Below are 12,364 nucleotides of genomic sequence, written 5' to 3' on the forward strand. Positions count from 1 at the left end.
CCGATTTCCGGTCAAAAATTTAGCCAAAGTCTCGCGAGATAATAGCGTCTTCCTCTTTGCACGGAACCTGCTTCCAAGATGGTAAGTTAGTTTTCGACCGATCTAGTATGGTTTTAAAATCTGTAATCATCGAGCTTACATCTACTTTATTTGTGGTTTATTCATACCCAATAAGCAATGTGCATGTTGTGGGGATGAAATAACTTGAAATCGTTGAAATATAAGACATTATTGTTGAAATACGGCACCCTATCTTACCAACGCTGGTTAGCTGTGAGGAGTCACAGAAGCCAAGAAGCGCCAGTGGATTTAATACCTACAATTTTCATTGTTAATTTCGCTAAAACACACGTTTCACGTGCCAGTTAAAGCAGTGATAACTTGCGTTATATTGCTACATTTGAGGTCCCATAATATTTATATCGCCCATACAGTTTTAGCGGGGCTTCAATCGCTGAGCTACTTTGTTAGCATTAACAAGAGGACTACAAATAGAAGCCAGTTTGCATTAAGTTTTGCATTTAGTTTGATTGAACAAGTTAAACAGTTATCAACTGATTGCATCTTGTATTTTGCAGTGCTGTGGTCTTAAGGTAGCTATGTTGCTAGGATTCAGCCTCTGATCATCTGTTTTAGTTATGTTTTTCCTGTTGTGATTATGATTTCAGTCTTTGGTCATCCCTGAGAAGTTCCAGCACATTCTTCGTGTTCTCAACACGAACATTGATGGAAGGAGGAAGATCGCCTTCGCCATCACTGCCATCAAGGTACATTTGAAAAAATATATATTTTTAAAATATTTGACCTGTTTCATTTATTAAACCTTGTGCTACATTTGAACTTAAATTTGCTGCACTTGGTATCTTGATTGTTTACATGAGAGTAATATAAAATTACTGTTTGTCTGATTTAAGGGTGTAGGCAGGCGCTACGCTCACGTCGTCCTAAGGAAAGCTGATATTGACCTCAACAAGAGGGCTGGAGAGCTCACTGAGGAGGAGGTAAGCATAGTTGCTGAAAACTGAAAATTATTAGTTCCAAGTCTGGCTAGAGATCTATTTTTGGACAGATTACTGAGTTGAATAAGAATGATTGTTGTCTTGAAAAATTTATATACCGCAGTTCAAATTTGCTGTAAAGATGTAGTTGCCCTACCAATGTCAACGGTGTATGTTTTTTGTTTTCCATTTTGTTTTTTGGAAGTTTTGGTCTTGACCACATACATGTTCTTGCTTTGCAATTATTGTGTATGGATTTTCTCAAATCTACTCAGTCCAAACATCCCCATGGACAGCGCATGGAGGTTCTTTAGGAAGCATAATCACAACTTGCTTTATGAACAGAAGCTTCAAAAAGGTTGAAATGTGGTTGCCATTGATTTTTGCCCCTCCAGTAATATTTATTTAAGAGCGAGTCAAAATATTAATCATCTCAGCCTTTTAGATGATGAGATAATCCTCTTCACATGAGCAGCATCTTATCTGTGGATATAAAGGAATAAAAAAATGAACACTGTGGGCTTTGTGGTTCATAATCTGATGTTAAAACATTCGCTTCTATCTTAATTAGCTTTAAAAACAATACTCAGAGTTGTAAGCATATATTCCTCAAAATAATAAAAATAGTTTAAAAGCTAAATAACTTTGGTTCACTTGCCTGAACACTTTTTTGTGATGGTTATTGAAAGACTGTATCTATACATTGAAGCCATGTGTTGGTAAAATAAATATTTGATCCACTCAAGATTCATGATCAAAAATAAATAAATTTACATTGAGGCAAATAGGCTGATCTTTTTCTGGTAGAAGTCAAACTATATCTTAATTGCTGCCAACTATTAGTACTAATAATGTTATTTATGAATATGTACGTGATTATTATTATTTTTTTTTTTATGTATAGGTTGAGCGGGTAGTGACTATCATGCAGAACCCTCGTCAGTACAAAATCCCAGACTGGTTCCTTAACAGGCAAAAGGACGTCAAGGATGGCAAATACAGCCAAGTAAGTGTTCAACAGTATTACGAATCAGTTTAGACCCAATGAGACACCACTGCCTGAAATGTTGTAAAGTTCTTTTTAAATGTTTCCTCATTTAATCACGGATCATTTTTATGTGTATCTCTAGGTCCTTGCCAACGGTCTGGACAACAAGCTGAGAGAAGATTTGGAGAGACTGAAGAAGATCAGGGCTCATCGTGGTCTCAGACACTTCTGGGGGTAAGAATTAAGAGCTTTTGTCCTTGAACAAACATCAATGTCTTGTTTTTAGTCGATTCATTCGTAATACTGTGATAAAGCTAAGATTGGGAACAATATTGCAACGCAACGTGTTGAGGTCCTAAACAGACTGGTTCAGCTCAAGATTGTTCAAATACAGAAAGGTGAACAGATGAATGGTGCAGCGAGAGTCTGTCCTGGGGACACTTGAATTCCTATTAAATAATTTTTGTTTCTATACTGAACACTTTGCACTACATTGACTAAATAAATTGGCTTAAAAGAAGAGCAGGCAGGTGTTTGGTGGCTCAGTTTTAAAAGACCACATGCACCATGTGAAGATGTTGTCTTCGATTTGTTTGTCCAGGGTTTGATCCCCGATCTCAGGCCATTTTCTCTCCTCTTCCCTGTTATGTTCTACTGAATTAAATATGTTTAAAAAACCATTAAGCCATTTAGTCTTGCTATCTTGCTAATCTGATTAGCCTTCTAATGTATTGTCCTTCTCTTTAAAAGTGAAGTTGTTCTGTTGCATATTGTGTAAATGTCCCAATGTGAAAGGCATGCCTGTATAACAGTGGAAAAGACATATCTCTCTTACATGTGACAAATGCAGTGTAGCTTTGCATTTCCTACTGGAAGGTTCATTGTATTTACTCCATAAACTTCATTAGTTAGCAAATATCCTCATTCCATGGTATATTTTTCTGTACATATATTTAAACTTTTGAAGTGTTGTGAAATTGTGACAGTGCTCTTAAAGAATATTTGCCAAATAAACCCTGTCCTTGTTGCTCTAGTTTGTTTCCATAGATGAACTAAAATGAATTAGTTTGAACTTTTCCTGCATCTCTTTTCTCTATCTAGTCTCCGCGTGCGCGGACAGCACACCAAGACCACCGGCCGTCGTGGTCGCACTGTCGGTGTGTCCAAGAAGAAGTAAACTCCCTGCTTCCCTTTGTTTCAATAAAACACACTTCACAAAATTTACCTAGCCTGTCTTTTTTTGTTTTTGATTCAAATACTGATCCTGAAATTGGTTTAAATAGTTTATTCTCAATTGTTCAGAAAGAGTGACTTTTGTAACAGGAATAATATTGCATTTAATTTACCCATCATATCCTGAAAGTAGGTAAACTATGGCTGCAGAAAATATAAAGTGCAAAGAAACGATAAGCAGAGTTGAAATTGTTCAACTTGTGTCCAGCCTTAATAAAGAAGGCCCATGTATGGCTTTTTTGTCTTTTAAGCAAGTGTAGAAACATACTGTGGTATTAACTAAAGCAAATTAAAGGGGTGAAAAGAGTTAAAATACAGATATCTGAAAAATGGTTAAAATAAGAGACTAAAACATGGCAATAAATCATCCTGCCCATTTCCAATTATATTACAGCAAAATTATTCAGGACAAATTAAGACTTGAGCATTCTAAATACAGTTGGATAAAACTACATATCTATTAAAGAAAAGCTTAAAAATGTACAATTTCCCCTCTCCCAATGTATGTTAATATTCATAGCTGTTGCTGCAAAAGTTTGTTCACTCAATGTTGAAAAGTTACAGCTGTGAATTCATTACTGCCACAATAGTACATGATATGACAGCTGTTTTATAAGGATGAAGAGCTGGTAGTAGCTTCAGTCATGTGGCCTATTAAAAGTAGCATTATATAAATTACCCTTCATCAGAATTGCAAGACAACTTAAGCAGGAGAGGAAAAACATTAACTTCTCAAAATTCATTTTCTGAAACTATTTGGGATGATCTATGCCTTATCAAATGCCCATCATGACAGTAAATCTAAAGCACCCAACATATTGAGAATAAGTAAATATGCCATAAAATAGCTGGAATTAAAGAGTCCTATGATTGTACAATAACCAAAACAAAGAATGGTACATGATACAAAGATTTTTGGAGAAATACATTAGTCAACAAAAATGTTATCAAAAAATAAGGAATGACAAAATGGTGACTCCTGAAGGAGGAAAAATCTTCTGACCAAAGTGAATTTTATTAAATGTTTTTTTCTTTTAATGCTGCATATTGCATCATGTTTTCTGTTTATGATCAATTCCAATTCAGGTCAGCCGTCAAATGCTTCAAATAAAAAGTACGCAACAGAAATCAAAGAATAAACCAAAATTAATGCTAGATTCCAAACAAAACGTGTTTTTATAGCAGTTGACAGAGAACGGGTCTATGACCTCATCCATCCTGCGGTGGGGGGGATTTCTGCTGCGGCTGATGCTGCTGTGCTGCTTGAGGCTGCTGCTGCTCCTTGGTGGGAGCGTAATAAAGCTCCAGCGGCTTTCGGACCTTCCAGTATTTCTCGTTGACCAATTCTAGTGTCAGAGAACCGTTGAGAGTCTGAAGGGAAAAAAATAGGTGACTGGCTTGCAACAGTTTCTTTATGCATATACAAACATTTTAATCCTGACGATGAGACCGGAATTGAGTTTGTTACTTACTGAAAACTGCCCTCCCCTTGTTGTTATGTAGATGGTGTATTGTTTCTCACTGATGTTGCCCAGACTTGTCCCTTCTCCACTCCTTGAAGCTGCTCCAGTTTCGCCTTCTCCCTCTGCTCCTCCCTCCTCTTTTCCTCTGTTCTCCATTGGCCCATCAGTCCGTCGTTCCTCGAGAGCGATGCGCAGGGCAAGGTACTTTGACAGATGGTCCACAGTGGCGTTGGCTGTCGTCTTCACATATCTGTTAAAAAGAGGGTTAATATTTATTGCTATTAACAGCAGTACATTCTAAGATTGTTTACTGTTCAATTGCAAAACAATTAAGCTGGTCATAAATTGATATTCTGCAGAATTTTGTAGAAAAGAAACTTCATTGCAGAACATTAATCTGAAAGGGGCAAAAGAAAAGATTAATACGCAATTAAAATTAGGATTGTTGGATATCACTTCTAACAAGCATGCATCCATAATCAGGTCTGTCATTGCATGATAAAATAAAACAATCTCACTCATTTCCATTTGCATAATTTATTGTTTTTTTTTCTGTTTGTACCAAGATTTAGATAAACTCTTCAATCTGGTGCTTTGGTCTCAACTAGCGCTTTCTTGAGGGACAATTTCTTACGCATTTAGATCAAAGTTTATTGATCTTTGAGAATGGGCTTATGTATTATTATGCCATAACCGTTTTATAACTTGAAAAAGGTCTCAAAACAACAATATTATCGTTTATCACAATAACATCAGGGACAATTTATCGTCCAGCAAAATTTATCATTGTGAAAGGCCTATTGGTGGTAACACACACTGTGCTCTTTGGATGCACCACGAAATGTTCTTATCTTACCTGGTTTGGTTGTAGTCGTTGCCATGGACTAGCTGGGGGTGTGGTCTGAACACCAACTCGATCTCTGAGGCCGGCCCCTCCTTGTGGCGCCTCAGGGGAGGAGTTGGGCTCCCGCTGTCCGCCTCGGGGCCTGAGCCATCGTCCGAGGCACGCTGCCGCTTGCGGCTCGGTCCAGCCTCCGGGGGAGTTTGTCCCCTGGGGTGCGGCGTATTCGAGGGGGCAGAGTCATGGGACAGGTGTGAGCGGGAGTCACCGTTGTCCTCACCACCGCTGAAAGTGGTGTTGTCGCTCTCTTGAGTAGGCTTCTTCACACGATGATTCCTGTAAGGAGCAGGTAAACATTAACAAAATCTTAAAGTTAGTGTTGTTTAAAACTGGTAAACATGTTTGTTCTCATAACGATTCCCTGCTATGGCAACACAAAGGCACTGAACGTTTTGGATTGAAATTGTGCCACTTGTTGGCTCAAAGCATTAACACAAGGGGGCAGCAGAAGGCTGATGTGAGGTTGAATACATTTTCACATATTCAGCCTTCACATATATATTCCATGAATATATTTTCAGCAATAAATACCAGAATAAAATACATGATACCCATGATGATTCTGAATAATCAATATGAATTATTTGTCATGGAGTAGTCATGGACTGTCATGGACTTTACATATTATACATATTATTCAACTGACAGTTTCTCTCTAAATCGTTATAATTGGACTGAATGAGTGAAGATTTAATGAAAACAAGACAAACAGCTGAATATGTACTTGGCCTGATATGACAAAACTATTTGACTTTTTCATCCTTCATCTAAAAGAAAACCATTTCTCTGAAAGAATAAAATATGAAAAACTCAAATATTTCTTTCAAAGGCCAAAAATAATGTTTTTGAATGTTATTATAATTGCAGCAAAATCTGCAATTACAGACAAACTAGTATGCAAGTTTACCACTCTATTTACACCAAGTCAGCAAAGATGACCTGGAAATGATTACTGTAGAATAAAATGTCTGGTGATACTAAAAACATTTTCATCTAGAAGGAAAAAAAAAAAAATCATTCGCCATGTGCCCTCCTGACAACCTCCCTTTCCTCCCCCACCTCTCGGACCTGTAGCGGGCCTGCTGGCGGAGCCCCTCCTCGATGCTGGAACTCAGCGCCTCCTTGTTGTGCAGCCTGTTGAGCCTCTCCAGGACGGTGCGCTGATGGGCCTCGTACTCGTCACGACTCGGGTAGATCTTTGAAATAAGCGCGTCAAAGTTTGAATCTCTGCGCAGTGATCGTCGGGAGACCAGTTTCTTCCTGCAGGTTGGGCACTCTTTGTTCCTGAGGTGTCATAAACATTAGTTGTTTTTTTTTAAATGAAGTAATTAGTTATACTTGTTTTGCACCTGTGTATATATGACACACTTCCATTCAAAGATATAGTAAAGTTATCCTGTTTATTCTCAAAATCAGATGGGCTGACAGTATCCCAGTTAGATATTTACATATTATACATCCACATATTGAACAGTTATTGAAAAGTTTCCACCCTGCATTACTTCACAAACGCCTAATGGCAGTTGTTCTCACCCAGATCGCAGTGCAGTGACAATACAGTCAGAACAAAAGCGGTGCAGACACTCTTTGGTGGTCATTGTGTTCTTCAGCATGTCCAAGCAGATGGGACACATCAGCTCACTGTGTAGCGAGCGAGGAGACACTGCCACTTCAGTCCCATCCACGATGGCCTCCTGTGTACACACAAACAAAATTCTGCTTTATTCTGTTGCTTTACATCATAACAATCAAGGAAAAATCCAATCTCAGAAAACCTTATGGGGGAAATTAGTCTAATTCATACAAGTTGATTTCTTTGGACCCGGTTTGAGTAAATTCAATCAATTTCTTGTAAAAGCCATCTATTTACATAGTCAAATTCAGATGCTATCAGAAGGAATCCAATTTGGAACATTTCATAATTTTTTGTTTATATTTGGTTAAAATGATCTGGGCTGAATCTTTACAATCAATTTGGATAAATCCAATATTCACTCCAAATATGTAAGATGTTTTACATATTTGGAGTGATTGAGCGTTTGAGTTGAGAGAATTAAAAAAAACTAAAACAACAAAAGAAAACATAGAAAAGTGACAAAACTTCCCAGCAAATACAGACAATAAATTCAAACAGTGTCTGTCAATTTTATATATTCAGGTAATCAATTGAACTTATGATTAGTGTTTAAATGTATTCAAACTGACTTTAGAGGTGACAAATCTTCTCTACATTGGCTTTTTCATCACACATAAAAAAATGATTGTAATCATTCTAAAAATTATTAGAATGTAAAACAGGTTTTACATTCAGATTGTAACATGGGAAATTACGAACTCAGTCAGTCATCGTGACAGACTGATCTATGATGTCTTTGATGTCATACAGGTGGATCTAGCGCCTTCTTTAACACAGGTAGCCTTTGTTCACCAAAACATAGCTCAGGCATTAATCTCTTCTGTGATACACCCCTTTGAACTATGGAGTTTTAACCCTGTTAGGTCAGCTCCAACATATCCAGGTCCCATTCAAAACAGTATTTAAGACGCAATGGACACGTTGAATCAGACAAACAAACAGCTTTATGAATTTCATTTTTGTTTTGTGCTACCACTTACCTGAGGGCTCCTGTGTAGTTCATACAGACTCAGCTCCCAGGTCTTACTTGGAGTCTGGACATTTACAGGAGCTGCCATGCCTGCTGTTTCTCACAATTACTGAATTACAAAGAGAGAAAACAAAACATTATATTCTTAGTAATAGTTTGTTTTGTTTTTTTACCCCAGAAAGAACTACATAGTACATCTTTATGTGGTTAAGTCAAAAAGACCAAGTGAAAATCTTTCACCACAAGAACATCATTGGTAGGGTATTGTATTTCAAGACAGTACATTTGATTTTCAGCATAATCATTACATGTGTTTGACATGTCTGATAAACTCCAACAGAATGTGAGGCCAACATGTGATAAACGTCTTCAGTGCTTGAGATGCTGGAGCTCATTATGGGGGCAATGTTTAATGGCATGCAAAGAAAAGTGTTAGGAAAACAGATTAAAAGAAAGAAGTATCCTAAATTTCTGATATCAATACATTAAAAATCTTTATTGTTTCTGGATTGGAAAGTGGTGGTGTTAATTGACAGAGAAATTCAGTGTTTGATGAGTAATACTGTGAAAAAGCTTCAACTGCTCCCTATTTCTATATACTTTCATTCAGCAAGACTTTGAATCTTTCAAAGTGGTTCTGTGCAGCAGTTTTTCAGGTATTTTGCCCCTGACATTGGCAACATATTGTGTGATTTTTGGAGACTTTTATGACTGAATAGTTAGTAAAATTGCATCTAACAGAAATAAAGAATGAGTCAAAAGACAGAAAAAGTTAAAAGAAACTTATGTGCAGAGATTAAAAGAAAATCTTACTCCTTAGGAATGAAGTATGAAGAAAACTTGGTTGAACTCTTGTTAGTACAGTTGATTTTCTTCAAGTTTTACTGCATTTCATTTTTAAGATGTCCCCATGGTATAATGAAGGTTAAGCATTAACATTTTTAAGTTTCAGAAGTTTTCATTCAGGAACTAAATATGTTCTTGATAAGATAAAAATCTGGGCAGTCTCCTGGCTACGAAACCAAATCTTGAACATTTCGATACCTTAGTTACTGCTGCATCAGCTGTATTGTACTCTTTTACATTTCCTAAGAGTTGACTATATTGTAATTGAAAATATCCATTATCGGGGACACAATGCAGATTGCGGGTTATGTTATTTTAACATTTTAATATCTTTGCAGTTAATTGGATTTGATCCTTCTTCATAGCGACCGAGTTTGAAGGCAAAATGCCTTGAGAGCACTTTACGGAAAAAAAAAAAAAATTAATACTCACAATTGTGGACCATAACAGCATCATTGCTGTTAAGAAAGTACTAATTCATCCTTTCTGCATACTAAATGTATAATTTAGTAAGCACATTTATTCTACTGTTTATGCTTCATCTAAAATCTCGAATGTCACTGTTAAACACGGCCAATATATTAAAAGAACTCAATATGATTCGCTAAAAACTGTCCCCAAACAGTTCTTGAATTCGTCATGTAGAGCTCATGCTGTCCAAACAGGCTAATTTGACAGTAAGATCATTAAACCCCAGCAACAACGAAACGTTAGGCGTCATAGGTTTCCAACCCTAAACAAGTACATCAACTTTTATTCTTCCTAGTTTCTGACTGTTATACGCAAAATTCTCGTTATCAAACATTTCATGCAGCTTTTAGAAAAGGCATGAACTAAATGGGTCGATCAAATTGGAAACTCACCTGACGTTTAACTGACGGACAGCTGACAGGAGCATACACCAACATACAACACTTCTAGACAAACTTCTCAGTAAATACCTCTAAACACACACACTGATGCCTATTTTCTGCCCGGGTATTTACACAGTCGAAATAGTGTCGCGGTTAAGCCTCGTCTGGAGGATAAGCGCCATAGAAGAATCAAAAATGCAACATTTTTCTGAACACCAACGGCTAGTTAGCATTAGCTGTAGCCATGTTTCTGCGTCGTCTTCTTCATACGTCATACTACCGCGCATACCTAGCAAGACTGCCCCAACGGACAAGCTATGTATTGCAAAATAAAATGCCGAAAACTTATTTCCGTTGTAAATGGTAACCAAATGATAAGTAAAATACAAAAAAATCAAGCTTTGATTTTTATGTAAGTTTTTAGATAAGTAAGTTTTACACATTTAATTGGACTGACTGATGTGATCCAGCTGGGTCCTTTGTACTTGAGGCCAAAGTTTTCTGCGATTTGTATTGACAACATACAGAACTGAAATAATTCTTACTTTCCTTTTTATTGTATGTGTTTGCTTCGAGTTGTGCTGCATCCTATATGCTCAAAAGAGCATTATGGCCAAAGCTTTAGCAGTCATAAGACTTTAGCATACCGGTAATGTACATAATGGTACATCACCGTTTCATTGAATCTCAAATTACATGCAGTTTTGCAACCTTGATTTTATTTGCACAATTTCATTTGTAGGTTTTGTAATGACCACCCTGAGATTCATATTTTTATATCTCGCTATTTTTAACAGACATGTCTGTTTAGTAATAGACATGCGGAAAGAGGATGGCGAGGTCTGTGGCTTTTGTATGCTCTATATGCCTCGTGATGTTCCGTAGTATATTGTTTCCTGTATATTAAGAATGACTAATAATAAGGACCTAATATGTCATACAGCTTCTGACAAACTGAAATATAATTTGAGACCTTACAAACTGAGATTCTTTAGAACAAAAACATGACGAGCAAAAGCATTTTTTTTAAAGTGATGTGTTTTGTTCTAAGGAAACATTTAAAAAAAATCACACCATGTAATTATAAGTGTCCAAAAGAAATGAAAAAAAAATATTAGTTTTACCGCAGTTGCTGAGGTTTCTCTGAATAGCTCATCCAAGGCCCAACAATGACGAATGTAGACAGTCCAGTTTCACTGGCTTGGACATGTTAATTTGTTTGCTAAAAAAAGTTTTTGATTTTATATGCATGTGCCAATACATTTGACTTCAGGCTTGGATTTGCCTAAACTCACTTCCTTAGTCAAAAATATGAAAACTTAGTTGAGAAAATACATTAAACATCTTAATTTGCTGAGTGGGGGATATTTTGTTAAAGACTGAGAAGCTCTCTTTCTATTTCACAAAATCAAGAGTGAATGGGATAATTTTTAATAATAAAAAAAGCATCTTAATTATTGGCCACCTGTTACTCTCAGTAAACTGTAATAATTTGTAAAACTGTTCAAGCTTCATGTGTGAGTTTAATCCTATCTGTTCTTATTTCCTCTCTGTAATCCCCAAATTCTTTGTTTTCTTGTGTCTTTAATGTGTCATAGGAAGCCTAAAAATCCTAAACTCAATTACAAATATACAAAATCCACATGTCACCTTCCTAATGAGGTGTGGCGATGATTTGTTGGCAGTTTCCTTGGTACCAATACGCTGCTGTCTTTGAAGCTCTTAACTTCAAACATGTTGAAATTTTGGATTTTGATCGCAATACAATCGAACCAGTAACAAGCTTTATACTTATCTACATGTAGCACCGGTATCCCACTGCTAACCGCGCCACTGGACCAGTTCTAGGCTCTAAGGAGTGGGGAGCAAGAATAACAGCACCAGAGACCGCTGCTTAAGTGTAATAAACTAATAATTTACTAAATGTAAAACACAAAAATAAGATGCAACACATAAACAAAGAAAACTCTACAGATTCTCAATAAGAAGGTAAATGAAACTAAAAGAAGAAAATAAATAAATAAAGAATATATCACTCTTCACCAAAATGAAATACAATTATTCAAAACACATTCAAAGATATAATATATAAAAATCAAAGTATTATTCGAATATGTATTCAGTTCTTCAGTTCAATGAAAAGTCTTAGTTGACTCAATCCAGACAAAAATAATAATTCAATAGATGATCAGTTCTGCTCAATCCAGTTCGCCCTGGCAGCAATTACCGCACGCAGGAGAGTCCCTCCTTAATGTGATGGAGAAGGTGAATTGACGCTCTGGGTCTGGCTCGCCATCCTGAATCCGATCCGTAAATGTGCGCGCCGTGAATGTGCGCGCCGCACAAAGCAGATAAATCCTGGCTCCGTCCGAGCTTCCAACCAAGCAAAAAATCCTGACCAAAACCAATATTCTCAATAAAATTCCTGTCAATTCCCGACCCAGGTAGATTATCTTTTTAATTAAATTAACTTTC

At 36.7% G+C, this 12,364-nt stretch overlaps 2 protein-coding genes across 3 annotated transcripts; one reads left to right on the plus strand and one right to left on the minus strand.

Moving 5' to 3' along the window:
* The first annotated feature begins 8 nt into the window (after positions 1 to 8).
* rps18 (ribosomal protein S18) lies at positions 9 to 3,210 on the plus strand. The gene is made up of 6 exons (XM_055054932.1): positions 9 to 81; positions 669 to 767; positions 915 to 1,001; positions 1,903 to 2,004; positions 2,129 to 2,220; positions 3,088 to 3,210. Exons 1-6 carry the CDS (start codon positions 79 to 81, stop codon positions 3,161 to 3,163), a joined length of 459 nt encoding a protein of 152 aa, XP_054910907.1. The 5' UTR covers positions 9 to 78; the 3' UTR covers positions 3,164 to 3,210.
* A 46-nt stretch (positions 3,211 to 3,256) lies between these two features.
* Positions 3,257 to 10,182, minus strand: LOC129375701 (E3 ubiquitin-protein ligase RING2-A-like). Of its 2 annotated transcripts, none has more exons than XM_055054927.1 (7): positions 9,899 to 10,182; positions 8,200 to 8,298; positions 7,117 to 7,277; positions 6,652 to 6,867; positions 5,539 to 5,859; positions 4,692 to 4,932; positions 3,257 to 4,590 (listed from the first exon to the last, which is right to left on the minus strand). In XM_055054927.1, the coding sequence occupies exons 2-7, from the start codon at positions 8,275 to 8,277 to the stop codon at positions 4,429 to 4,431; spliced, it is 1,179 nt and encodes a 392-aa protein (XP_054910902.1). In that variant the 5' UTR covers positions 8,278 to 8,298; positions 9,899 to 10,182; the 3' UTR covers positions 3,257 to 4,428. The 2 variants fall into 2 exon arrangements, with proteins under 2 accessions (XP_054910902.1, XP_054910900.1); XM_055054925.1 differs by having other exon boundaries at positions 6,643 to 6,867.
* Between the last annotated feature and the right edge of the window lie 2,182 nt (positions 10,183 to 12,364).

The sequence above is a fragment of the Poeciliopsis prolifica genome, unplaced genomic scaffold, assembly GCF_027474105.1.
Source record: "Poeciliopsis prolifica strain line A6 unplaced genomic scaffold, Auburn_PproV2 SCAFFOLD041, whole genome shotgun sequence".
Classification (NCBI taxonomy): domain Eukaryota; kingdom Metazoa; phylum Chordata; class Actinopteri; order Cyprinodontiformes; family Poeciliidae; genus Poeciliopsis; species Poeciliopsis prolifica.

What these genes read in the sequence shown, in the direction of transcription:
- rps18 (XM_055054932.1), top strand. An exon ending in TCGCCATCACTGCCATCAAG is followed by an intron (nt 768 to 914) that starts GTACATTTGAAA and finishes GTCTGATTTAAG; the next exon opens with GGTGTAGGCAGGCGCTACGC. An exon ending in GGTCTCAGACACTTCTGGGG is followed by an intron (nt 2,221 to 3,087) that starts GTAAGAATTAAG and finishes TTCTCTATCTAG; the next exon opens with TCTCCGCGTGCGCGGACAGC.
- LOC129375701 (XM_055054925.1), bottom strand. Translation starts at nt 8,277, where the DNA reads ATGGCAGCTCCTGTAAATGTCCAGACTCCAAGTAAGACCTGGGAGCTG. An exon ending in GTCACTGCACTGCGATCTGG is followed by an intron (nt 6,868 to 7,116) that starts GTGAGAACAACT and finishes ATGACACCTCAG; the next exon opens with GAACAAAGAGTGCCCAACCT. An exon ending in GCCCGCTACAGGTCCGAGAG is followed by an intron (nt 5,860 to 6,642) that starts GTGGGGGAGGAA and finishes TGCTCCTTACAG; the next exon opens with GAATCATCGTGTGAAGAAGC.